Source organism: Gadus macrocephalus, chromosome 21 (assembly GCF_031168955.1).
Source record: "Gadus macrocephalus chromosome 21, ASM3116895v1".
NCBI lineage: Eukaryota > Metazoa > Chordata > Actinopteri > Gadiformes > Gadidae > Gadus > Gadus macrocephalus.
The window spans coordinates 12,699,203-12,726,530 of NC_082402.1; the positions used below are offsets into that span (position 1 = coordinate 12,699,203).

Below are 27,328 nucleotides of genomic sequence, written 5' to 3' on the forward strand. Positions count from 1 at the left end.
GCCCAGAGACCGTTGAGATGGTGGAGCTTGCTATTGAAAGAGTGCCCCTTCACCCATGAGTCCCTGGTGGGGGGACTGTCGTCACCAGTCTCACCCAACCATTTGCGCAAGTTTGGGTCGAGATTGTGTTCTTGATTTTTGGTAGAGAATTATATCAGTCGTGCAGCAAAATAAATCTGTCATGTTCATATTGCATTCAACTTCTCCATGCTTGCAGACTCACTACCGCACAATACTGCAGAAAGAATATTAGCTTTGAACCTAAATAAAGACACAGTCCAGGGGGAAAATTATCTATCCGTTAGCTTAATGATGGACTTCAAGAAAGATAATGGATACAGTATAAATCCTGTTCTATCTTTTTTAATTATTTTCAGACTAATGCTAGGTTGGCTTGTTACCATTATTTATGAAATGATGTGCATGAGCACATAACAATTGTATGGGAAAATTAAGCTACAGACAAAATGCAACGTCAACATTGTGCTGATCAGCCCTTGAGCACAAGATTAAAACATTCAAACTGAAAACTGTTCAAATAATGTAATGGTTGGGGTATATAAATATTTACATACAAACATTCAGAAAACATAAATAAGGCAAGGCGAATTTCATACTTGATAGTGTATGTCCATCAAAGAATCATCAACATTTCTAACGCCTTACAAGTCTCAAATTGCTAAAGCCGTCAATAATCTCGATTATACACAGTGCAGGTGAGATGTAGAACAATTAATTTATCTATTTCAACGGTCGTAATCAAATACATTTACGTGCACACTCATCAAGCAATCTCAAACTGGTTAAGGTGACCAGACGAATTATTAACTGGGATTTAAACACCTTAGGTTGGTTTATCAAATTAATTCTGGGTCATAATGTTAGGACCCAGAGACAACTCAATCATCGTATGTACTTTGTCATCTAAACACAGACAATGTATTCTGTGTATTCATCACGTCACATCCACTTGGAAACAGCCGATTCACCAGATACATCAAGAGTATGTGCTTTTTTTCACATTGTTGACCTACAATTGCTAACAAGTCCACAAGAAACCCCACATATTTTCAAGGTTCCAAAGTTAATCAACACAACATAAGACAAGACCTTTTGATCCATCACGTGTCAATTTCACCAAATGTTATGATTGCATTTTGTCGGCTTGTCACATCCTCAACTGATTTAACTACTGTTGAATACATCTATTATGTGAGTGGCCATGTTACTGTATGCTAATTATTATGTAAATATACTGGGAGTATGACCTTAATCTTTTCATTCAGCCTTAACTGAATTAAACTGCACGTAAACATACTTAATATGAAGCTACCATGGTAAAGTTCAATATTTTTATACCAGCTACCTGTATAACAGCACTTTGGTGCAGCTTTGTGCTCTTGCAACTTCAGAGGACCATCAACGCATCCTTGTCAACCGTAGTCATTTTCTTCAATCTACATTTGGCATCACTGACACTTTCTGACCCATATTAGCAGATTCCACTGGTGACGTCCGGGGTGTGACCACGACGCTAGTACAGTTTGTCCTCCCCTCTCTTTTTCCTCCACTGGCAGAGCAAGAGCATGCGGAAGGTCTTCTGGAAGGTCTTGTTGCACAGGGCGTAGCACATCGGGTTGATGGTGCTGTTGACGTAGCACAGCCAGTAGCCCAGGTGCCACAGCCACATGGGGACGCAGTCGTGGCGAAAGGTGGAGACGAGCACCATGATGTTGTAGGGCGTCCACGTCAGGATGAAGGCCAGCAGGATGGCACTGAGCGTCTGAGCCGCCTTCTTCTCCTTAATCAGCACCATCCTCTTTCTCTTTGTCATCTGGCTTTTGAGGACAGGGTCCATGGGTTTGGACGTGGCGGAGGGGGAGGGGGAAGCATGCTTGCTCTCCGCGTGCTCCGTCACGCTGTCGGGGTCCGGCGAAGCAGCGACGGGGTCTGTGTTCTGATCCTTGACGGCCGGTTTGAACTTGTATGAGATGCACTTTTTGCTCTTCTTCTTTGGTGGGGTGCCGGAATGCCGCTCTTCTTCAGAGTCTATCGCCTTTCCGTCCTTGCTCGGCCCTGTGCCTTGACCTTTTAGTGACCCCTGGGGCGTGTCCATGGAGGTGTGGTGGTCCTCCTCCTCTGATGAAGTGTAGCTGTTGAGGGACGTTATCTGGTTCGTCTTGACCCAGTCTTCCTCTGACCTCGTGGTGGTCTTGGTGGCGTTGCTCTGGTTTGAAGAAGACCAGGAGGCCTGGCTCCTGTCCCTTCTATCGCTGGTGAAACGAAAGCAGGACTGAATGATGGTTTTCTGGGGCCTGGACCCCTCGTAGACATCCGCTGTGGAGAGCCCCTGAAGCTCCGCCAGATCCTTTGTCCGTCTCTCGGTCTCCTTGTAGATCCGACAGTAAAGGATAGTCATAACAGACACAGGAATGTAGAAAGCAGCAATGGCCGTGCCAAATGTAATCACAGGCTCCGAGAAAAACTGTATTTGGCACTTGTCCGGAAACTCTCTTCTCTTGCCTACAAAGTACTGCCAGCAAAGTATAGGTGGCGCCCACAAGACGAAGGAAACCAGCCACGCCATTCCGATCATGATGGCGGCCCGCTTCGGAGTCCTCTTAGCCCTGTACGTGAGCGGTCTAGTGATTGAGAAATACCTGTCAAAGCTGATGACCAGCAGGTTCATGACCGAGGCATTGCTGGCTACGTAATCCAGTGCCAGCCACAGGTCACATGCCAGGCTCCCAAGGGACCAATAGCCCATCAGAATGTAGGTGGTGTACAGGTTCATGGACAGCACTCCGATGATAAGGTCAGCAAAGGCCAAGCTCAGTAGGTAGTAGTTGTTAACCGTCTTGAGTTGGCTGTTCACCTTGAAGGAGAGCATCACCAAAACATTGCCAACAATAGTAATCAAGCTGACTATGGCTGACACCGTCGCTATAGTTATGACCTCCCACAGGCTGTGGGTGAAAGGCTTGGCATGCGATGTGTTGTTACTAAAGGTACTGGTGATGTTTGGTAGATCCTCTGCACTCATGATGCTGGATGATGGTATTTTTTTTTATGTTACAGCATGTTGTTTCATTCAGAATTGTCCCAGGTTCCCCTGAAATAAAAAGATAACAAACATGAGATTAAGTCATGACTGCCTCGTCCTTCATTTTGTTCATTCATAATTAAAAAAATAATCAGTTTCTAATCAAACATTATTTTTTTTTTCCATACATTTTTTAAATAAAATAAAAATGATATGTCCTTTCAATTTCTGTATTTATGAAAGTGAAGTTGGATACGGAACAATTGTCTGGTTCGCGTTTCCGCAGGACATGATTAAACGAGACACCATTTTGAACTTGTTGATAACTACGTTTGGCAGCGATGGAGGAAAGACACAGAGTGAGAGGGGGCAGTTGGAAGAGAGGTGGTGGTGGTGGACATGACAACGACAACGCAGGTAGTGAACACCGGGGCCGAGGGCGAGGAGGTAACGTTAACCACAGAGGCCGAGGTAAAAGGGACCATTATCGTGGGCGTGGACGGGGTGGAAACGACGCAGCATCGGGCTTCCATCGCCGCGTGAGTAGTGGGCTCTTAATTGACGTTGCGTGGCAGTTGACACAACCCTTCAATATCAAGTGCTTGCTTGAAGTGTACACAACTACATCCATTCTCTTCAACATTAGTTGATTGTGCTGCTTACGTTACCATTTTGTCATCGTGAGGCAAGTTGGTGAGATGAAAATTCAGTCAACTTCAACAGTGCTTCAAACTTTGGCCGAATAAAATATAATGCAAAACCATGACAAACATAGAAGAATTAGGATGCTCTGTATCGGATTTATTTGTAATACAATATCATGAGATGAATTAATGGGAATAGGATATTTACATTGGGGACACTTTCTACAAGGACTTTATTAAAATTGAGTTTGAACACTGTCACAGAGACGACGCTGAAGTTGGCATCCGATTCGCAGCATCCGATTCGGCTTGAAAACCACTTAGAATCTTCAAATCGGTCCTGATTGAAAACCACTACACCTATACTCTTCAAATCTGGACTACATTATCACAGTGAGGCTATACATTATGTAAAACATAGTTTCAGATTTTTGAAACCTTTACCCTATTTGTGAAAATGCAATGCGGTCTGGACCCCTAAATGAGCCTGTATTGCATTTTCACAAATAGGGTAAAGGTTTCACAAATCTGAAAATATGTTTTACATAATGTTTAGCCTCACTGTGATAATTTAGTCCAGATTTGAAGAGTCTAGGTGTAGTGGTTTTTAATCAGGATCAGTTCTAATGCGGTCTGGACCCCTAAAAAGCATTAAAATGTGCCTTTATTGCATTTTCACAAATAGGGTAAAGGTTTCACAAATCTGAAACTATGTTTTACATAATGTATAGCCTCACTGTGATAATTTAGTCCAGATTTGAAGAGTCTAGGTGTAGTGGTTTTCAATCAGGACCCGTTCTAATGCAGTCTGGACCCCTAAAAAGCGTTAAAATGAGCCTGTATTGCATTTTCACAAATAGAAAAAAGGTTTCACAAATCTGTAACTATGTTTTATATAATGTATAGCCTCACTGTGAAAATTTTGTCCAGATTTGAAGAGTCTAGGTGTAGTGGTTTTCAATCAGGACCGGTTTAAAGTGGACCAGCTGCCGAATCGGATGCTGCGAATCGGATGCCAACTTCAGCGTCGTGTCACAGAGTCATTTTGATTAAAAATAAATCTCAATATACTCTCTTTATCCAATATTGTGCTCCTTTCCGTCAGGACCATAATGAAGGGAATGGGCAAACATTGGACTGGGATGAGGGTGAGAAGGTGGTGTTCTCCAGGAGAAAGCTGGAGTCTAACTGGGACCGCTACCTGGAGTCTGAACGGGTGGAGCCAGCCGACGACACACCCGCTGTGAGGGGAACAGACTATCATGTCCTGCTGGAATCTGCAGGTAAGGTCTGAAATGTAATTGCTCCTATTTGGAGCCTTGTGTTGAGTTATTACACTTTAATACGAACTCTGTTCTAAAGTCCAACTGAGGCATGATAGAGCCAGCACTGGTGAACTATATTCTAGTGTTGCTCTTTCTGGTGGCAAGCTCTGTCCATATGATTCACTCACAGTTGACCTTTGCAAGGGAGGTAGACAAACCTTGGCAAACCCTCAATTACTGAAAGAAAGAAATACTGGGTTATTTACATTGCCATCAATCCCTACATTACTGATGAAAACATATATATGATGGGATTTTCTGGTGAACCAAAAAATGCTGCTATAAATAAAGCTAACTTTTTAAGCATTTTGAAATTCAGAGTTTGTATTTTGTATTCAACATAACTGGTTCAATGTAGCCACTGTAAGCAAAGGTAATATAATAAGGGCCAGACCTTAACAACCTGTTGGTTTGGTTATCTTTTCCTTCCATCCTAATGGCTAGTTTACTATTGTTGAATAACATTTGCATCTTAAGAGTTAGTATAGGTAAAAAAAAAAACTGATTTTCATGTAACAATTGTATTGCATGGCAGGGCCAAGAGAAGAGACTGTAGTGGTAAGGGTGTTAGACACAACGATTCTTGGTTCCATGATCCCTTATGTCTGCATCATACCTTTCTTAGATGGCAGCTGCCTGCTACTTAATGACCTGTTGCTGGACATATTGTAAGCCACTTTGAATTAAAGCTTCTGCTAAATTACAAATTGTATAACACCGTACATGAATTAGCAACACAAACAAATGGGAGTCTGGAAAAATGTGCCTAGACTTTGTCCTCAGATGCTCTCTCTCTTTTTTACTTCTCTATTTATGTATTTATTTATATATTTGGATTAATATATATACTGATCAGAATATGTATCAGAAAAGACCACATGTACTTGTGTTATCTATTTCTGGGCACCCTACTGGCTGATGATAGTGAAGAGTTTTTGCTAGTCAGCAGGTTAAGTTCTGTACTCCACCACACTCAAACATTTCCTGCCTTTCAACCCTCTCTCTTCTGCATTAGTGCCACTGTAAAAACCCAACATTTTGTGTGGTGCTGTCCTGATGGAGATGGAGCTCTACATGCCCTCTCTGACACTTTGACAGCATTGTTGTTGCTTCACTCTGTTACCTAACACTGAAGAGCCTGCGTACAGGAGCATTGCAGCGCTCTGTTATCTAACATTCAGATAACAATTACGTAAAGCTGCAGGATTCACCGGTGATCTAGCCAATGGTGGCACTTTTCCCAACACTTCCGCCGTATGTCTCCGGCGGAGGAAGTCTAAAGCAACACGTCATGTGTGAAGGAAGAGGTGTGGTTACAGACAAGTTAATGAACAGATTGCCTGATCACATCGTCCGGTTAGCTGGCCAATAGTTCCATAGGAATCTCTGACAGGCAGGTTCCTGCGGTTAATAATGTTTTTTGTTTCAACCCAATGTTGTGTGTGGCTACACACTCGTGGATCAGTTCATGTTTCGCTCCCCCCCCCCCCCCCCCCCCATCATCTCATCCTCCTCTAGGCCTCTGCTTTCTATTCAGGTAGGACCGGTGCAGTTTGGAGTAGTTTGGCTCCTGTGCTTTGTTTCTCCGCGTCACAGTTTTGCCCACATTGTCGGATTAGTCACACCCGCTCGGCCATAAAATAGAAGGTATGGCCATCACAAGAGGGCCGTGCAGAACAAATAATTTCTAATGGTTGTAGGTTTTGTCGTGGTTTGTAAAGGTCACAGGGGAATAGTTAAATTAGTCGTAGTAGTAGTTGTAGTAGTAAGCCCAGTGTGTTGTTTATCATAATACTGATAACTAAGTTACCGTAATCTTATCTCCTTCGGCACACATACCTGCGCCCTACATCTAAATTACTGCATGTATTATAACATTATACATTATTACATGTATCTTTCAATGATTGTTAATGATAATTAATGGTTGTAAAAGGCTGGGGGTGGAAACACAAAGTTGCTCTCTTTGTTTAACAAACGACAACAATCCACAACAGGTTGATGGAGAGTTTGAATAGGACCATTGAACAAATTGATAATCAAAGAGGAGAGGAGATTAAATGACTTTGATCCACTGTATAAACACTCAATATGCCCAAGGTTAACATTTCCATTAACAAGAGAGCCAGCCATTTCAGCATTTTGCACTGCAACTCTAGGGTTGCTGGTTCACAGCCTCTGCCACCCTTAGAGCAAAGCCACCCAACGTGTGTGTGTGTGTGTGTGTGTGTGTGTGTGTGTGTGTGTGTGTGTGTGTGTGTGTGTGTGTGTGTGTGTGTGTGTGTGTGTGTGTGTGTGTGTGTGTGTGTGTGTGTGTGTGTGTGTGTGTCATTTGGTCTATCACTGCATACTACCATGACGGCTGTGTTTCCATCAGCCTGCCCTTTAATGACCTCACCTCTCTGATCCATTTATGTTCCCCGTGTGGCTTTGACGACAGAACATATTTTGCTTTGTATGGCAGGAGACGACGCGACTATTGTTCACATGTCCTCAGTTGCTCCATCCTTTATCCTCGGAGGTGATTCCAGATCCAGCTTTGTTGAGACAAGGCTCTCAAGGCTTGTGGTATTGTAGAAAGGACCACTGCACCACGAGCCCGCCTCGACCTCGCTCTGAATGCGCTTGGCGGTTCTCAGCCTACCAAACATTCCCACTTTTGTGGCAAGAAACAGTTGAGGGCGCACAATTTTTTTTCCTCACATATCTTTCATATATTAGAACTATATTTTTGTCCTTGGCGCATTTGGATTTATTTTATTTAAAGGAGAATGCGAGGGGGAGACCCGGGGGCTCTATGGGTAGAGGGCGTACCATTGAGGTTCATTCCTGTTCGCAGAGACCCGGGTTCGAGTCCTGCCCGCGCTCCTCCCCTCTCTCCCCCATACCACCCTGTCTATCGCACTCTATCATAAAGCATAAAAAAATCATACAAGAATGTTAAATAAATGTGAATGTAGCTTTCATTTTTTGTGTTAAGTCAATGGCCGCCTTCACAAATGAATGGTCAACCTGTTTGTAAACCTGGAGCATTTCCCTGACAGCAGGTGTAGTGCTGATGCGTCTTCATGTCCAAGAGGCTGTGGGGGGGGGGGGGCGGGGATAGATTGTCCTGTTGCCAGGGGTAACGCACACGCTGCAATTTCCCCTTTCCGTAACCTTGTGTGTATGTGTATGTGCGTGCGCGTCCCTCTGCGCGCGTACACGCGTAGTGGGCAGTTATTTAAGTCCTAAGGCCTTCATCTCTCTGTACACATTAACACAGGGATCAATCCACCTCCCCCTCAGCCGGACCTGTGCCCCCCCCTGTCCCCTAATGGGCACCTATCAAGGCTCCATCATCATGAGACCAAAGGAAATCGCATTAAGGAATCAGTGATTCACCTAACCTGATTGACAAACACAAGACTGCTTTTTCTTTTCTTCTCCCCCCCCCCCCCCCCCTAACAAAGATGAATAGTCTCAATCAAGGCCATTAATTTCTATGTACGGGTGTTGTTATGGATACTTGATTAGGTTGCAGGAGTGACTGACGGGGACCGAGAGTCACAGCAGTGGAATGAGGAGTGCCATTATTGGTGAGGATGCGTAATAGTGCTTTTCTCGGCTTTGGTTAGGTTTTTTTCTTATTTTTAGCTTTAGTGATTGAAGCCACTGCAGTCGCTTGTGTCTCCCATCATGTCCAATAAAGTGGTGTTTCTGGTGAATAGGGGCCAAATTGATCTCATCTCAGGCACACTTCTCGCACTCTGTGGACAATCCTGTCCCTCCGAGCTGCCATCAGCCTTCTTTGATCGTTCATCCCCATGGTTTCAATTATCTCCCCAATGAGTCCGCTCAGTCCACCCCCACATGCATAACTACATGTCATTATTCATAATTATTTTATAACCAACGAGGCAATACAGTGTTTTTTTTTCTTATTTTAGAGAAGTGAGCTGCTGATACATAAGATGATATTTAGAGATTTATTTCATGATCATAAGGGAAGAAAGGGATCTAATAATATAGTATTGATAAGAACAAACGTACTTACCCTCCCTCCAAGAGGTCCAGTGCTTTGGACTTGAGCATATCTTCCAGCTCTTGAAAAAATTGTTTAGTTCGCACTGTTTTAAAAAGGGCTTCAGCTATCGTCCGCTGAAGTCCACCAGATCTGTTCTGGAGAGCAGCGCTCCCACCGTCTCTCCACTCCCTTATGCTTAGCGCTAGTCTCTCCCTGTCGCTGTCTCCTTGGTGGTTATCCTTCTGTGAGCTCAACTCATTCTGGAGCAACTGAGAGAAACAGATCTTGTCATGATTGTACTCGGCACACAGAGGGCTTAATGCCCACCAAGTAAACTACTGTTGGAATTGTGGGGATGTCTTGCCTTTGACTACGCGGCTGTGAAGCCCCTCCTCTCCTTCTCTCTCCCTCCTGCTCTCTCTCTCGCTCCCTGGTGCGATGCTCACCGCAGTTCAACTCCACAAGTGTACACCTACACAAGACCTCCGACAGCAGTCCTCTTCCATCAGTACCCAAATTCCCATCCATACGGAGGAAAATTGTTTTTTAGGGTTTTTCACACCACTGTGAAAAATTTCTTTGCCCATTCTAGTTCTTGAACCCCGCTCCCTGAATCAGCCACGCCTCGGGTTCAGGTAAAGAACAGGACCAGTGGTGAGTGACTTGTTGTTGGGCAGGAGACGTCAACCCTCTACTCCCCAAGTTGCGGCCAGGTCCTTCCAGATCAATTCCTCCCAGTGTAGTTTCATGAGTTTGCAGCTCTTGCTTCCCGCTGAAGGAGGTCGAGGAGGCTGTCAGCACCCTGCTCAGTGGCGTTCAGTTCTGTCACAGTCTCTGGGCTTCTGTTTGATAGAGCAGCAGACTGTGATATGCTATAAGGACAGGCAGGAGGGAGACGCACGTCATGCAGCATCAGGGGCCGTCATGGACACAAATGAGAGAGGAGGGAGGGCTTAAATGTGTGTGTGTGGGGTGGGGGGCGGCTAGGGCTAGGAGGTTGAAGTGGAAAAGAGGCTGTGGATGTTGGGCTGAGGTAGGGATGGCTGTTTGTTCCCATTAGGGGACACACACACACACACACACACACACACACACACACACACACACACACACACACACACACACACACACACACACACACACACACACACACACACACACACACACACACACACACACACACACACACACACACACACACACACACACACACACACACACACACACACACACACACGGCCGGTTAATGTGTGACCATACACACACGTGCATGGCCATGTGTGCACACAGGCAAGCAAGGTGGCGATCAGAGGTGATCCACATGCGAAAACACACACACACACGCAAACTACCAGAGTGTGTGTTCAGTGGACAGCCTCCCTCCTCTCCCTAATGAATAACAATTTAGTTTATCCCATCTGCCTCTCCACGGCGGCGGCCATCACTAGTGACTTGTAGAGTGTTTGAACAGCATCGTTTACGGACACCCTATTCACCGCTGCCGGCTGCCCGGTGCAGATAAAGCTTCAAGCAGAACGGCCCACTCGCCTGGCAGCAGACGCCACATCCACCGGTTGGATTCCAGGCGTGGCGGTACATTTATCTTTGTATGCTTTAAAATTCTGGCTTTGTAGTGAGGGACATTGCGCTACTGTCGTTCGTTTTGTAAATCAACAAAACAAACCGTAAGAATTGCGATGACACATGGAGGTTACAAGTTGGTTTAAGGTGGTTTATTTTTCACATCAAACGGTGAAAACGGTGTGTCCAGTCGCGCAGGTGTTCACCGGGAGCACGGGGGCCCTCGGAGGGTGGGCCCCGTCTGCTTCGGTCAGGGGTCACAGCCTGGTGAACGGGGCTGACACAATGAGACTAATGGGGTTACAAGGTGCGCCCCACGCCGCCCGCTGCCACCGCTAGGTGGAATAAAGCCTTCACGCCGCCTCAGCTAGGTTATCCCGCTTATTTAAAAGTCAGAGAATATAAATCTGTGCATAATTATAGATATATATATTTTTTTATCTAAAAGTGACTGTCAGCAATGATTAAAAATGAATTCTGTAATTATATAGGGACTGCGTAGTTCCTACTGTGACAACTATAGGCACGATCCGACTGGGGGACTTCTCGGAAAGCGGCTCACTGTTTTGGCTAAGCCCACTCACTTAGTTCCCCTCGTCGTCTGTTCCCATGCAGGAACCTTTTGCTCCCCAACGGAGTTCAAATGTGAAGCAATTAGTTCTGCGACACTTTTTGTCAGCACATGATAATCACCAACTTGTCGGCGGTCTTCCTTTTTGTCTTCTCCATCGTCTTCTCGTTCTCCATCGTCTGCTTGTCTCCGTCGGCTCTGCTTGTTTTAAAAAAAAATGGGGCTGTTCATAAGTTGTGGCTGTGTCGAGATCTACTCGCGTCATATCCCGCCTCAACCGTATCCAATCAGCAGCCCATTTTGCGGCTCGGAAAGCTCCTACAACGAGGCAGGTACTATCTGAGCCGCCAAACGCTGAAGTTGAGCGGATCCTCTTTCCCAAGCCGCACCCGTAGCATCCCACTAGAGGGAAAAGTCCCATAGTCTGAACGCGCCTTGTGCCAACGATAATAGGTCCACAAGTGAGATCAACTGATCAAAGCTCCACCATGACGCCACCGGAGTGTTGAAGGCTGCATAAGTACAGATTCCACCTTTCATTTATTATTTTGAATACACGGCTGTGCAATTTTAAGGGCTTTATTGCCTTGAGCAAGACAGACAGAGCGAGGGAAGAGAAGCGAAGGGACAGGCCCCCTGTCATATTCCCATTGCAATTATTTATGTAAACGGGGGGCTGTAAACACAAGGACAACTGCTGTTGGTTGCACGTGTGTGCGGAGGCACACAGTCAGCGCCATTGATTTGATTTAATTTCCGAGGACAGTGAGCCACCTGGAACCGGAGCCTTCTTCAGGGCTGTTGATATCTTGTCCTCACCTCGGGGGCTCTGGACTCTGTTCCGCCACTGTCCACAGATGGGACTGATTTCAAGTGTCACTGCGTGTTTGTTCTGACAGGAATAGCCCGCATCGTCAGTTTGTGAGGGGTAAAATGTGATGGAATGTAGCCAACATATTTGAGATGGCCTTGAGTCAAGTTAATATAAAACCAGATGCTATGTTATTCTTTTTTTTATTTATTCTTTTCATTGGGGCTTACAAAGGTATTTATATCTTTTGTAACCAGTCGTTTGCACTTCTGGCCATGATTCATGAATCACGGCCAGAAGTGCAAATGAAACTACGAATACAGATCTTTGATCGACTTATGTTTTCTCACTCATTTTGAGAAAACAAAACGTCCCTCATAAACCTTTCTTGCTTTAATTGTTTCTAACATCTATTACTACTACTAATGTTCTCAATCAAATATTAGTATTCGCATAAGAAGCAGGTTTTTGGTCAGAATATCCACACATTGCATAACAACATTTCTGACAAACAAATGCAAAGCCAATTACAGCAGAGGTTGATCTAAGATAATTGTGTTGCCTGCATCAAACCACCCACTCCCCATCACTTGTCTGCTGGCGAACAACAATAGCAGTGCCTTTAGTAATAATAATAATTATTATTATTACCCATTAAGCTCTGCAGTGGGTCCCTGGGTTTTACAAAGCATGTTGGGATTGTCACTTCAGTTCGTAAATGTTGCAGTGCCAGTCAGCCCTAGCGGCTTTTTAGTTATTTTAGTTTGATTAAATAAGTAAACACCCCGTTCTAAGAAGGCCCACCGAAGCTGCTTACGACCTTGGCACATGGGGATCATTGGCATGCACCAATTAAGTTTAGTCCACCGGTGCGGGACCAATTCACTCCTGCTATTTGTCATAAATAATCAATTCTTCCTTTGGCTCAATACAAAGACAAACCTGTTGATGTGGTCCCATTCACATTGATAGTCTCCAAAAACCTGTGAATAGCGATTCAGGATGAAATAACTAAGAGGAGATTTCTCTGGGGACCAAGTAATCGGGAGGGTGTTTGGTTAGTTTTGGTTTTGTCTGCCCATCCCTTGACTGTTTTGCATTGGCATTATCCTCAGTCTAGACAAACATAATAATGGTACGAACACTGATAAGACCATACTCGTTCTGAATGTAGTGTTTAGTCAAGTTGAACCAAAATGTTGATGCTAATATTAAAGGCCCACTATGCAACTTCGGGCATTTCTTCGCTGTTTTCTTGGTTTGGCACGCACATTTCTCTACACAGCGCCCCCTACAGCTTCGTAGTAGATATTTTACAACACTGTTGTAACAGCTCGTTGACGACCCTTCCCCATGCACTTCTACGCGAGTCATGTGCATTTGTTTTCAAAGAAGCCGGCGAATGCGTGGAGCCATGTCCGAAGTAGATGTTCATAAAGTGTAGGCAAGGTTATACATTTTTAAAATGGTGTATTTGTATTGCAATAAACATAAATCCATCCTTTTTTATGGTTGACGGGGAGAATTTATATCCTAGATTATAATTGTTTTATCTTAGGTTGAACAGAACAATCAGTGTAAGAGTGTTGGCCAACATAATAATCTAAATAAACAAGAACCTGGATTCGGGGATTCAGTCTGTATCTGGGGGACGAGACAGACGAACAGCAAAACACCCATGGAAACAAAGGTGTTTATATGGTTGCAAGCTAGAAACATACAGGGCTCACAACAAAACGGTCGAGAAAACAATTTTTACAGGGCTCACAACAAAATGGTTGAGCAAACACATTTGTAAAGAGACTATCAACATCAAGAATACCACGAAGACAAAGTTCACCGAAGGGTACTTTCAATTTCAAAAGCAACACGGCCAAGTCGGCGTCTGATTTGCAGTCTTCTTTTTCTTTCAGTTCACGCTATTCCTGAAAAGCTTGCCCAACGTTTACTCGTGTCTGGCCTCTCTGTCGGTCAGTCTCCCTTTTCTCTTCTGTTCCTCCGACATTGGGTTTCTCTCATTCATCTATGATGAATGTAACAATCCCTTAGTTACTTGTGTTTATATCGAGCCGGTTCCGTGTTTGGGGGTCTGTGCCGTAAAGCAATTCGTTACTTTGCGAGACCCGAGACTCCCGCGAGAGTGGGCGGCGGGTCGCTGGCAGAAGCATATTCCTTTTCTCCGCCAAAATGCGCAAGGGGGAGTCGAAACAACGAACAATCGAACAAAAATGTATAATAGAACCTTCGCAATGACTCTATATTATAGTTATATTAAGGTAAAAGCGGCAAGGATGAGAGTTATATTAAGGTAAATCAAGCCAAAAAAGTTGCATAGTTCCCCTTTCACTCGTGTCTGATCTCTTTTCTGGTCCATTCTTCTTTTGTTCCACAGACAGTCGCCTCTTGGGTCCCTTATCAGTCGATTGATCCATGATGAATGCAACAATTGCCTCGCAACTGGCTGTTTATATCCAGCCGGTGCCATGTCTGGGTGTGTCTCTGTGCAGTAAAGCATTTCCGAAACTACAATCTGACTACATTTTCGAGGTGCGATTGGATACTTCCGCTGCGTCACATCCGGATTGTGTCGGTCCGAACAGAGCAAGTTGCATATGCGCTTTTTCCTTGGAGAGGTGACATGGGGCAATGACACACCCACCAAACAACCCAGAAATGGAATGCAGAACCATCAGAATAACTCTCAACCAGCATAATTAATGTAATTTTGGCTAAAAAAGTTGCATAGTGGGCCTTTAAGAGTCATTCATACATTCGTATCGATCAGTCACGCAAATTCGGAAATCCCAAACCCAGTTCGGGGGGAACTTTGTTTGCCATGGTAGTACAAATGTGACAAGACCCCTTACACAGGAGGCATTCTCAACCTTTATAGAATCAGAGGAGCTCCATTGGGTCCGTGCCTCCTTGTCAATGAGGACATGAAGAAACACAGCGAGATACCTCAGCCTATGGATAGACATTCAGTGAAAACAATGCAAACATAAGGAGATTTATACCAGGAATACTGATGAGAGAGGTACATCTAAGTTCATCTGAATGAACAGAGGGATGGTTTGTTTTATTTCAGTAAAAAAAAGCGACACATGGGAAGGAGGGAGCTAGGCACTTTGAATCTCATTAAAACTGGAACATGGAAGCAAACTTTTGTGAATGTATTCCAAAAGATTCCTAATCGTCCCCTTCCCGTTCTGCCAGCTATTGAAGAGCCCGCTGAACGCTTCAATTTGATCTGTACAACCTCTTTCAGGCTGTTCAATTGGGTAAATTCCAATCGATTTTACATCTTTTATATGAGACATTGAAATATGCTCCCTGAGGATAGTTCATTTATTTATTTTTAAACATGTCTCGGTGATAGTTTGCCCAGGGGACCAGAGGAGGCCAATTCAAATATGAAATAATATTCAGCAGAGACAGGAAATTTCTTTAGGGTAAGCGAGTTCTCTTAGTGTTCTGCCAGAATATATGCAGTGGTAAATGTTGGTCCAATGTCAACTTTAGTTCTAGTGATTGCTTTAGTTTAGAGTGACCATGTAATTATTGCAGGGCGATTGACCTAATTGATTCCCTACAAAGTTGTTAACGTCAACATTTGCATATCCATCTGACAAGAGAACCAGTAGTGCTAAATGCTAATGGTCAATATGAGCTATTTACTTTTCACCAAGCAATGAGTAATGCTACAGTAGCTCTAGAGTTTATTGAGCCAGTTAGCTTGCGGCTAAGACTGCCTAGCCTCCCTTCGCTAATGAGACAGTGAGATGTCTCCATGCTCCCAGACTGATGGTCAATCTCGTTAGCCACCGGGACCGCGCTGCGAGGTGGCAGCTGAGGCCCTCACTCTCTCTCCTGATTAGCCTCCTGGTTAGCCCCCAGGAGGGGGTCTTGTGCAAGCAAGGTGTAGCGCCCATGCTAAGACGGAGAGGGACAGAGTAGTTAATGCATCCATGAAACAGACGATCTGTGCAGCTGTTGCTAAGAGACATTGGTCTGGGCTGAGGTGAGGAGGAGTGACGTGCCTTCCATCATAGGCGGCCAGTGAGGCACTATCAGTTTAGTCGGCTAAATCTCAGTTTGCTAAGATCCTTTTGATTAAAAGGTAATTTGGGGGATTTTAATCAACAGTTCCACACTGGACTTCTTTTGCTACAGTCTTGTAGTTCAGGGTCATGCAGGACAAAGGATTCTATCTTTTAACACGTTTCTGTTCAAAGAAAGATCTAGAATTGTAAAGGATGTGGTGTAGTGTCACTTTGCATTGGTTTCCATGACGTGCATTGTAGGTGTTGTCAGGCCTTGTTGCCCCAACAATATTGCTATTTAATAAGCTGATTGCAACTTGTATTATATGCCCTTCATCACTTTCCGCCATGAAATATTTGATATATCTTAGTTGGTTGAATCCTATTCCCTTCCCATTGTTGGATAATCTTTTCTGGATTTGGACGTGGATGAGCATGGTGTCCTTCGTCTTCCACCTGAAGAACTCCGGGGCAATGAATAGCGGCGATGGAATATAAAAGAAACACTGGGAGCAGCGAATGCCGCTGGAGAATTGGAATTGTCCTGAACTGACTGCGGCGTCAACACGGCCTCGCCCAATCGCGTGAAGCGTTAACATCAACAGCTAAGCTCCTCTTAATTGTCTCGCCTGGTTTGCTCTGGATTTTAATTGCAATTAGCATGGACAGTGATTTATCGACAGCGTTGTGAGTTTAAGTCGTCTGAGTGCGGGGCTAATTGGCTTGGTTAAAAGGCGTGACAACCCTAGGAAACATCAGAAGTGCGTGTGTGTGTGTGTGTGTGGGGGTTCTGAAGGGCAGTGTTGCTGCCTACTGTGATTAGGAGAAAAGCTTTGTAGATCTCAAAAATAAAACACTTGGAAGTATTTTCTCTCAGTCCCTAGTGGTACACTGATCATTATCGCCAATATATGGAATGATATTTAACTTTGCCAATTGCTGTGGAGCCTTGTCACGTGTTAAAATATGAAGCAAAATGACTGGCTTTCGTGTAACCAGGACCTTATAACGGCTCCCTGTGCTGTAGCTAGACACTTGCCGAGGGTGTGAGTTACGATGTCGACGGCGTACTTTGCATGGCCAAAGATATTACGAGACTATTAACGAGTCTGGCCACTGTTTCAGTCGTGTTGTTTTTTTATTGGAATACTGTATACATTATGAAAATGATTGCCTGCTCACAAAATAAACGTGTATATATGCAAACACAGACATCGGAAAACACTGAATTATGAGCAGGAATTTGAAGTATGTAAAGATAATAACACAATAACAATGGATGGAAAATGAATTGAAGGACAGATTTCAGGAAAACCTGTCCTACATTTTCAATCAGTGTTAAGTCAATATTTTCTTATTGAGCACAACTGCGACTGCTGTGTTTGCTAACTCCTCTAGTTCAGGAAGTAGATGTTTGGGCGGGGGTGTTGAAATGGAGGAATGAGTGATATAAACGGAGATGTAAACATCTCCCGGTGCAGGTGTTGGGAGAAGCTAAGCAGCCTGTGGAGCTGCTGCAGCCCACTGCTCAACAGGCTAAGTACGGGAAAGTGCTGTTCCCTCCAGCACCGCCCAGAAGCTGTCAAACAGAGTTCTGCTGTTGCCCCCTACTTGGCCTTGTCTCTCTCTCTCGGTCTCTCTGTCTCTGTCTCTCTTCTCCCCCCCTCCCCTCGAGGGTTGCAATATGCTGTATTTGCCAATAATACAATACTATTATTGTTATCATGGATATAAATGGGAAGTTGTGGAAAATTTTAGAAACAGAAGTATACCTCATGTTTACCTATGCTGTAGACCTGATATAATGACTGTATTGTAACGCAAGAACCCTAGCTGAGCTATATTTACGAAACAAACTCGGCAATGTATCGGCACAGATGCTCGCCGTGGATTTGATACAAAGTGTTGGTTCCGGTGGCTAGAAGGACCACCTGACCATGTTGGGGCTGTATGGCAGTGTGTAGGCTAGCGCTGGCTTTGGTCCCAGCAAGTTCTCCACCATCCACACGCAGAAATGGCCCCAGAGGAGTGGTGTGTGTGTTACTGTAGTGCAGTACGCCTACATGTCAAGTTAGGTTTGAAGAGTCTGTGCAGCTTCCTTCACCCTAAGGATTTTAACTGGATTCCACTTAATGCATAAAAACTGCTTTCCTTGGACGGTTCCATTCATCATTTGGTTAGGAACTTGGTAGATGGTCTTACTGGCAGACAACAAGAAAACCCAGCTCTTGACCGCATGGTGCTTGTGTGTGCGACGCTTGTTCACTCCCAGACGTGGTCTCCTCTGACGCTGGGCGGTGTTTTTTAAACGCCCCGGGCCGCACTTACTGGGCAGACCGCTTCCATCCCGTTTGTTTTCTGAAATCGGTTTGTCAGTTTGTTTTTAATTCTAATTTTTCCTGGCCCCCCATATTTTTCAGGAAACTCTATTTGACTTGATATCTTGAAAGATTTCCATGTGAAATTAGTTTAAGAAATGACTTCATATACATCAAGTTAGGCATGGAACAATTCAGTAAATTCCTTCATTAAGCACTTTTATATATTTTTATATATATTTTTTTATATATATATATATATAGATATATCCTTTTTCCCATCTTGTATACATTAGACTGGTTTACAACCAGATTTTCAGTTTCCGTCTTGTACACCTGGCCACCGGCCCAGTGTTGAAGACGGCTCTCACAGGAAGCAGAACTCGCAGAGGGGGGACCTCGCGAGAACAAGGTCAAGAAACACACTTCCCCACCTTATGGCTAATTTCATCCACCTCCCAAAAATCCCCCCCCTTTGATCAACTCGCCTGAAACGAAAAGCCGTAAAGCCCAAACGTATCCACACAGACTACTGCATGACGTTCTACCAGCCAGGCCAGGGGAGGGGATACCAGAAGAGCAGGGCAGGCTGCGTCTGAAGAGAACACCTGAGGCTCTCCCCCCCTCCCCCCCCAGTACATCAAGGCCTACTGGAGAGCCATCGAGGGACGAGGGACGGAAGACGTTTGTGTTCCCGCCCTGAACCAGGGGTCAGGGACCTTTCTCGTTGGCATGGAAATGATGTGGTTATTATTATATACTCGTTGGCGTGGTTAAATGATGTGCGCTTGAAGTGGTTATTAACAAAGCCAAAGAAGAGTTTACATGAATGGCACCTTTTAAGGGACGATAATTACAGTGATGACGATTCAGGCTGAAAAGAATAATACATACTATACGTAATATAATATATATTATACAGTAATACATATACATAACTTAATTATTCATGTGACCGATAGACAATACAGTCTTAACCTCTTTTGTGGCATTTCATTATGTAATAGGATGGTAAATGATTGTATTTATTTTAAAATATGTTGAGTATAGGTCCAATGATGATGTCACTTTTCGATGTGTTTCTATTTGATAACGGACTCTATTCTCAGCCTGGTTGGTCAGCCTCGTGCAGACAGTGACAGAGCTGTGTGGCTCTGGACCCCTATGTCCCTGACCACTATGTCCCTGACCCTGACCCCTATGCCCCTGACACAACATTATCCTTTTTTCTCTCCCGGCTGTCAGTTCTTGATCTACAGGGACACCCCCCCCCCACCTTCCTAGACAGTCGGGTTGAGTAATAAAGAATGCAGGACCCCAAACACTAGAAGAAGTACCAATATTGCGACATGAGGCTAGATCTCTTAATGTCAGAATTATTGTTACGTTTGTCAAAAACTTGTCAGTCTTTCCTTGTGCACACCTAGCACCTGGCATTCCCCCCTCACACCGTACCCTACATCAACCCCCCCCCTCATTGTTCCTTTTTTAGCGTTTGTTTGTTTTGTTTGTATTGACACCCCGGCTACCCCACTGTTGGCCTCGCTTCATCACCGCCCTCCTCCCGCTGCCCACGCTGCAGAACAAAGTGATTCTCTCATCTAATCGGCGTTGTGTGCGCAGGTATCCTGCTGTCTTCGTCAAAGCCCTCGGCCACAAAGCACAGCGACGCGCCTGTGGCTGACTGGAGCTGCGCTGCTTTGTTTGACACGCACACATGCGCACGTGCACGCCCTGGCACTCAACACACACACACACACACACACGGGCCCTGGCCAACGTCAACACCACACACAGCCTGGCCCAGCTGCATGTGGCACACGGGCCATTGTCAGTCGTGGCTTCTCCATTGTTGGTCGCCGCTCACGGTCTGTGCGTATGTGATCGTTTGCGTCTAATCAAAGCACCTACATTGTGCCTATTTGACAAGGCTACACAAGCGCAGTCGGCAATACACACATGGCCATTGTCTTGTAACCTCTCCAGGCCAGAGGTACCGTGGCCCTAGGCTGCATCCAGACCATGTAGGACACCGAGTGCTGTCTTTGTCATTCCCTTCATAATTTGAAGTCATTCCAGCGAGGCAGAGCAGGGTCTTCAGCCCAGCTCAAAGGCCCCCAGCTAATTGGGGACCACACAGTGGGTGGATGGGTGGGGTCTTTGAGGCAAGGGCTTGAGATAGGAGCTCAACCTATTGATCTCTAAGAGACCTATCAACCACATTTCCGCTCACTGTACAACCAGGGTGACCTGTCTTCAGAGATTTCAAACGCCTTATGCCCCACATCAATCGAACTGACCGGGAGGATGTCATTTAGAGCTGCTGCAACAACACATCCAATTTGAATGTAATATATATTATACCTAAAAATAATATTTTATGTTTCTGTTCTTAATTGTCAGCTCATAATCTTCCTTTGTCCATAACCAACAGGAAACCTATGCTGTTTATTTACATTAAGAACTGGAACTGTCGCTTGTGTTTATTTTGTATTATATTCTCATCCTATATTCTTGTTAATGCCTTTTACATATTTGTTGCTTGCCTTACCACAAGGAATCTCACTGTTCGGTATAACCCTGTCTTATATTGTGCATATGACAAATAAAACGCATTGACACTTTGAATTGCTTTGAATCCTGCGCAGAGGCAAAACAAACGCAAGCCTTCTCATGGAGGTGAACAATAATATTTCCTTGTGCTCTTTGTCTCCCCCACAGGGGACTCGGTAACTCAATTCAGGTTTACTGAAGAAAAGGACTGGGAGCTAGACCCCGTGGCCTCCAGTCAGGTAAATCCATAAACAGTTATCTTTTGGGTGTTTTACTTGTTTTTTGGTAAGTCCACTTTGCTCAGAGGCATTGATTCGTCAAACGCATGAGATGTTCCAGCGTACCATTGTTTAGAGGAGCATTCCCACGTTGAATGCAGAGTAATGAGAATAGACTGGATACATTTGTGCGAAACTGTGTAAAACTACAAACTACCATTTCACAGCAACATCACTATGGGTTTGTTTCTTTGTTTATTTGAAAATGCATCCGAAGAATGAAACCACATCCATCCACGATTCGACCCAAGGAGTGGAGAAGAAAGCGAGAAAATCAATTTTGGCGATGGCTGCAGGGATGAAGTTACTTCTGAACTAATGTAACAATTTGTTCACATCACTCCAATAGAAGTGACAAGAATAGAGATGGACGAATAGCTCTGCTTGGCGTTGTTCAAACCCAAGTCATTCATTGTGTCAGTATTATTCCACTGTCCCATTCAGCTACCGCTCTATAGTTTAAGCAGTGCGGTTACGTCATGTCATAGAAGTATATACATGGTGTATACTGGGGGTTCTGAATAATGAATTAACGGCTGTAGTAACGGGTGTTTCCAGATGTCTGCGGTGCGGTTGGACCTGGTGGCTCTGGCACAGTGCCTCCAGGCTCTTCCCCTCCACCAGAGACTGCAGCTGGAGGCAGAGCTGGTCCAGGTGAGTCCCCAGGCATGAGGACGCCTCTGACTGGTCACAACGAGGACTTGTCACAGCCCGCACTCAATTCAATTTTAGGATTAGGTTTTACGGTTTAGTTATTTGTCTTTTTAGTTATTTGTTCTAGAAGTCACTCTTTTCTCGGATCTCTTGTTCTCTCCATATTTTCTCTACCTCTTTCTCTCGGTTTCCCACTCTCCCCATAATTTTTTGAATTTCTTGATTATCTTAATTTCCTTGTTCTATTTTCTAGACCTATTTTATCTAGACTATCGGCTTTCAGATAGTACAAATTCACAAATTCACTTGTATATTGCATGATCAATATACAAGTGAATTTGTATTATTACAATGTATTAGACGAGAGTAGTTTGACTTATATCTTTTTTAAAGAACCACAATTCAAATGACGAGAAAAGAGCACCTATGTCACACTATCTATCATTTATTATTTTTTCTTCCAGGTGTCAACACCTCTGGAGTTGCCTGCTGCAACCGTTCCACCCAAGCAGGACCCCGTCGTGTTCACTGCTCCCATCCCGGCTGCCAAAGGCCCCGACACGAGCCCCAGACTTTCCTTGGCCGGGAGTCTGCCGATCGCCTCTCTACCTCAGGTGACCCGCGCCTCGGCCCACCTGTTGCCTGCAGACGACGCGGACGCAGAACTGGACCTCCTGCTGGGCTTGGACAAGCCTGATCCAGGCGCTACAGGGAGCCAATCTGCGGAAACGTCGGACAAACACGTTGTACAGGAGGGTGGGTTGACACTCCAAATATGCCAATAAGATACTTTATTTTCCTCCAACTCCATCTTATTCCACTTATTCCACAGTCCTTAAAAATGCAGACCCATCCAATTAATTTGCATCACGTGAACTCTTATTTCTCCCAGTTGCGCCGGAGGTAGTGACAGAGGCAGTGACGGAGGCACCAGAGAGGGTGGAGGAAGAGCCGGCCCCGCCCACCAAGATGGAGCCAGCCAAAAAGGAAGTGACGGAGGAGGATCTGGAGGACTGGCTGGACAGCATGATCTCCTGACCAGGCCAGTACAGACCTGTCTTGTACTGCTATGAAAACTTTTAACTCAAGGTTTCAAAGTTTCCACTTGCTATGCACCATCCTCTGCACCACCTTATTCTGTCCGCTGCCACCATCCAAGAACCGATGCCGGAGCTTTTTCTTGAAACTAACACTCGGTTATGGACGTGAATAGTGCTTCTGTTTGAGTGGGTGGCTGAAGGCTCTCGCTCCCCTGAGATGTACAATGTGATTACAAGTTTGACCGGTGACCGCGTGGAAGACATGCTGAAGGCACTAAGGAACACATTCTGGTTTATTGCATTGGTTACTTTATTAATGTCCTCCGTGTTGTCAAAAGAAATTGCTCTTACGAAAGCGACTACAAGTGGCCATTCAAGCAGGAAACCATGTTTGTTTCAATAAATCCTTAAACCAAGTGGCCTCTTTTTGTGGGTTTCTGTAGAAAGGAGGGCGAGGCAGACATGACGCCACAGCTTCAAGAATACCAAACTACCGGTAGGCAACACTTAAACAAAGAGCTACGTTTGATACAATAGTAGTTATTTTTTAAAATTTTATATCTTCAATGCCACAAAACTAACTTAACCTGAACATATTCAGAACTAGAGCGCTACAGTGTGTGAGGAGGGACAAAAATGGGTTTTGCATAGTTGCTTTGTTTTTCCTCAAGGCACATTGGCAAAAACAGGTGAGCCATCTCGGACCCTGGAAGAAACGTCACCTATTTCTCTTATTTCTTCTCTCAGGCGTTACAAGTCAAACGTACTCATCCTGTACGTTTTTAGATGAATGTGTTAAACAATCGTCACACATTCCCCATTGTTGTTTGGTAATACGTTACAGTAATGTTATATTCTGCATATTCACACATTCAAGTCGTCGCACCGTTGACTCCGCATCCACGCAGCAGAACAGCTCGGGGTAAAGCGAGTGATGAGGCTAACCGTTTTGCAAAAATACAAGTCGTGTTAAATAGCGGTGGATTTTGTTGAGGGGGGGGGGGGGGTTACGCACGCAATGTCCGACCATTATCCTCGACATTCAAATGGTTGTTCTCTATTCTTTGGGGGTGACCATTTCTTAAAAAAAAAAGTAAAAAACGAAATGATTAGACTTTTGCGCTGCTCTCCACCGCGGCAGCATAGTGTCCAGCCCACGGCCCCCCCTCAGAAGGGCTGTGATGCTAAACGTGGACCGCCGTCCTCATCTAACCCAGCAGGTCCTCATATTGCTTGCGGAAGCAATCTCCAGCGGGGTAGAAGTCCCAGCATCTCTCCTGGTACATCTTCCACACAAAGGACTCCTGGGGAAGAGGCAGAGACACATCAGCCACCAGGATGCGTTTCCACTTGGCTCAGTGATTACAGTAAAATACGTAGAAGCAGAAGCATCATCATCGCTTTAGCACTACGTGGTTCCTGGTAAACAGGCCCTCCCACATCAGAGAGAACCCATTATGCAACAGACGCCCTGCTGGGGAGTGCAAGGCCTCCTGAACGCATGAGCCGCTTTTACATCCACTTCCCCCAGCGCTCCTAAAGAGGTGGGGTTGGAGATGACCAGTCTCCCTGCTGCAGTGGGAGCAGCTGGGGCGAGGTGGGACTGTGGTAGGACTGAATGGAGGCGATGTGAGGTGCAGTACCTGGCCTGTGTGTTCAGTCTCGTCCTTGTTAATCAGGTACATCAGGAAAAACCTGCATTGCAAAAAAAGACATGCGTTAATCATGTCATGGCAACATGAGTTGTGTACACATCACTGGGGCTTCCCCCGTGTTTGTGGCTGAGTGCACGTCCTGCGTGTACTCACAGGTAGTTGGCGAGGTTGTGTTCTTGTAAAGTGTGGGTCTCGAACCCATGAGGTACGCGGTCAAAGTAGTCGTTGCCGATGCAGCAGATGAAGCATTTTGTCTAGGAAAGAAAACGCAATGATAAAACGCCAACAGTGATTTGTTATCTTTAAACAAAAAAAGATATAGTGTTGTTTACCGTATACCCAGAAATGAATACTTTAACATTTTGTGGTGAACACGGACACCATGTGGTGTCGGAAGCCCTTCTCTTACCTCCATGTCTTCTTTCACCTGCTCCTGCTGGTCTCTCAGCTCGCCGAAGGCGTCGATGATCAGACCTGTGGGGACGGTAAGTCACCGTTAGCTTCAGCACCATCCTTCCGTTCCCCCTGTACAGTGGGTGTTCCTCCCACCGCTGCCACCTACCCTGGATGATGGCCAGCAGGATGACGATGATGAAGAAGAAGAAGGTGATGTCGAAGAGCACACGGTAGAGTTCGTAGGGGTCACCGGCCGGGTCCTCCAGCTCGTCACCGATGCCGCCGCCGGCTCTCACACCCGCGTACAAGTGGAACAAGTAACACTGCCACAAGGAACGCAGCGTCAGTGCAGGGGAGACATGCGCTGTGTCACCTTTCTACTGGAGCTCCATTCCACTCCATTCATATCTGAACTAGGACAGACGTCCACAGGTCAATCCGTCCAGGGATCTGTTCTCTGTTTATTCTGGTCCACTTTTGCCCACCCCCCTCCCACACCGTAGAAAAATCTAATAGTAAAGGTGTTAAATGAATAAGGTATAACTGTAGCAGCCACTCCAGCCACTAGAGGCTGCTACTGGGAAAACATACATAGTGCAGGTTTAACCTGCCATGGGACACTTTGAGATGGTTGGTCTCCTTTGACTTATTGTTTCTATATATGAGAAGAGTCAAATGATTATCCTTGCTGAGCCGTCAATCACACATGCACAACACCTATCCAGGGCAAAGGCTTGTATTTGACTCATTCATTGGCCGTGTGATCCCAGTGACCGAAGGATTAAGGGGGCCGCTTATTATAACACTGACGTGTGACTAACATGAATCACAGTGAGTCGCAAGATATGAGAATTGACCAGGCCAAGATCCTCTCTTTCACGTGTCAAACACGAGCCGTAAGATGGACTCTGGGGGAGGAGGGGGTCTTACGGTCATCATGTCGTCACACTTCATGTCGGGCTCGTCCTCATCCTCGCTCTTGTTGTAGAACTTCCTGAAGAAGTTGAAGGCCACCACGGTGTAGAGGTACACGATCACAGCCAGCAGGCCCACCGTCAGCACCAGCTGGGGGGAGAGGGGGTTACCACAGGCTGACCACACACAGGCTGACCAGATACAGGCTGACCACACACTAACCACAGGGTCCAATGGTTGTCCCCGGCAGTGATAAGTGGGAAGCTAGTCTTAAAATGACCAGGGCCACGGGCCCTGTGTCCCCCACTGGTGGCCGGACACTTGCCTGCTTGCCGTTGTGCGTGACGGAGGACAGGATGGTGCGCAGCGTCTTGAAGCCCATGGCGATGTCCAGCAGATGGGCCGCGAAGAAGAAGTTGTTGAAGTGTCCGAAGATGGACATGACAGTGTACCAGATCAGATACAGGAAGTACTGTCCAGAGAGAGAGACGCATCAGAACTCGGTTCACTGTCCCACTGGTGCTCATCACTCACGGCAGGTGAAGATTAATCCTGGATCGACTGGAGGACTTCCACAGACATGGGACTAGTATATGCTTGGGCATTGGTGATAAAGTTTTATATATTTATGCTGTAACTATTTTGTCAAATGTCGGACTCAATGAGTCCACAGTTAGGTTAGTGTGCTCTTTAAATGAAGTGGGAGCTGTCCCACTGCTGGCCTCTGTCTGTATTGTTAAAGACACACTTCTAGAAGCCATTACCTACTCGATCCAACTTTTAATTCTTGGGTCTGTGTTTACTGTGTGCAATGTTTTATTTGAAATGGGGCACATTGATATAGAAATCTCATTACCATTACATTATTATTAATTTGTTTGTATTGCTATGGTTTTTGGTTTCTTACTGGCTTTTTGTGTCCTAATAAAAAAAATAAAGATGACTAACAGAAGCAGAGGCTGTGCTATTGGCTTACGTTGTCGGTCAACACCACTCCCATCTTCCAGATGTAGTACTTGGTATCGATGGAGCTCAGCCTGTGGGTCAGAAAACACTAAATAAATGCAAGCATGTTTATTTTATACACCAAAACAAACTATGCACGTACTCTGATTATGTCATAATGCATTTTAAAAACCTGGTTGGGAGAATATTTATTGAGCTCAGACATTTTTTTTAAAGGAAAACCAACCACCCTGTTTGAACTAGTCGCGCCCACTATAACAAAAAATATCTTTATTTAACATCAGGGTTGTATAGCAGTTTCCCTATTGCTTATACGCTTCCTACAATCCGATATGTGGCGTGCAGCCACAATGGTTTATTAGTTTTACCTGGTAACCAAAGCTGCCAGAGTCAGGTACCACCCACTTTAGCCTGCTTTCAGCTGAGAGGGCCACTTGAGTCCATATTGACTCATCCTACTTTATTTTAGACCATTGGTGCATTTCAGTGGAGTGGACCGAGTCAACCTATAGTTCTGTTCTGTACATCC

The 27,328-nt window shown here is 45.1% G+C and overlaps 3 protein-coding genes across 7 annotated transcripts in view; 1 reads left to right on the plus strand and 2 right to left on the minus strand.

Annotated features, from left to right (window-relative positions):
* Nucleotides 1-528: 528 nt before the first annotated feature.
* chrm5b (cholinergic receptor, muscarinic 5b) lies at nucleotides 529-9,943 on the minus strand. Its single transcript, XM_060041701.1, has 2 exons — nucleotides 9,049-9,943; nucleotides 529-3,112 (listed from the first exon to the last, which is right to left on the minus strand). The coding sequence occupies exon 2, from the start codon at nucleotides 3,041-3,043 to the stop codon at nucleotides 1,535-1,537; it is 1,509 nt and encodes a 502-aa protein (XP_059897684.1). The 5' UTR covers nucleotides 3,044-3,112; nucleotides 9,049-9,943; the 3' UTR covers nucleotides 529-1,534.
* Nucleotides 3,333-23,630, plus strand: aven (apoptosis, caspase activation inhibitor). The gene is made up of 7 exons (XM_060041702.1): nucleotides 3,333-3,582; nucleotides 4,793-4,970; nucleotides 21,064-21,134; nucleotides 21,732-21,827; nucleotides 22,292-22,583; nucleotides 22,720-22,873; nucleotides 23,315-23,630. The coding sequence occupies exons 1-6, from the start codon at nucleotides 3,385-3,387 to the stop codon at nucleotides 22,863-22,865; spliced, it is 981 nt and encodes a 326-aa protein (XP_059897685.1). The 5' UTR covers nucleotides 3,333-3,384; the 3' UTR covers nucleotides 22,866-22,873; nucleotides 23,315-23,630.
* Nucleotides 23,160-27,328, minus strand: part of ryr3 (ryanodine receptor 3) — a 109,439-nt gene continuing 105,270 nt past the window's right edge. For all 5 annotated transcript variants that reach the window (XM_060041700.1, XM_060041699.1, XM_060041698.1 and 2 more), the window contains 8 exons: nucleotides 26,810-26,870; nucleotides 26,159-26,305; nucleotides 25,849-25,983; nucleotides 25,085-25,241; nucleotides 24,932-24,996; nucleotides 24,676-24,776; nucleotides 24,511-24,562; nucleotides 23,160-24,171 (listed from right to left, as the gene is read on the minus strand). In XM_060041700.1, coding sequence (XP_059897683.1) covers nucleotides 24,076-24,171; nucleotides 24,511-24,562; nucleotides 24,676-24,776; nucleotides 24,932-24,996; nucleotides 25,085-25,241; nucleotides 25,849-25,983; nucleotides 26,159-26,305; nucleotides 26,810-26,870 — 814 coding nt within the window. In that variant the 3' untranslated portion in view covers nucleotides 23,160-24,075. The remainder of the gene's footprint in view (nucleotides 24,172-24,510; nucleotides 24,563-24,675; nucleotides 24,777-24,931; nucleotides 24,997-25,084; nucleotides 25,242-25,848; nucleotides 25,984-26,158; nucleotides 26,306-26,809; nucleotides 26,871-27,328) is intronic.

Coding starts and splice junctions, on each gene's coding strand:
- chrm5b (XM_060041701.1), bottom strand. CDS start 3,043: ATGAGTGCAGAGGATCTACCAAACATCACCAGTACCTTTAGTAACAAC.
- aven (XM_060041702.1), top strand. CDS start 3,385: ATGGAGGAAAGACACAGAGTGAGAGGGGGCAGTTGGAAGAGAGGTGGT. Junction 3,583..4,792: donor CATCGGGCTTCCATCGCCGC/GTGAGTAGTGGG, acceptor CCTTTCCGTCAG/GACCATAATGAAGGGAATGG. Junction 21,135..21,731: donor ACCCCGTGGCCTCCAGTCAG/GTAAATCCATAA, acceptor GGGTGTTTCCAG/ATGTCTGCGGTGCGGTTGGA.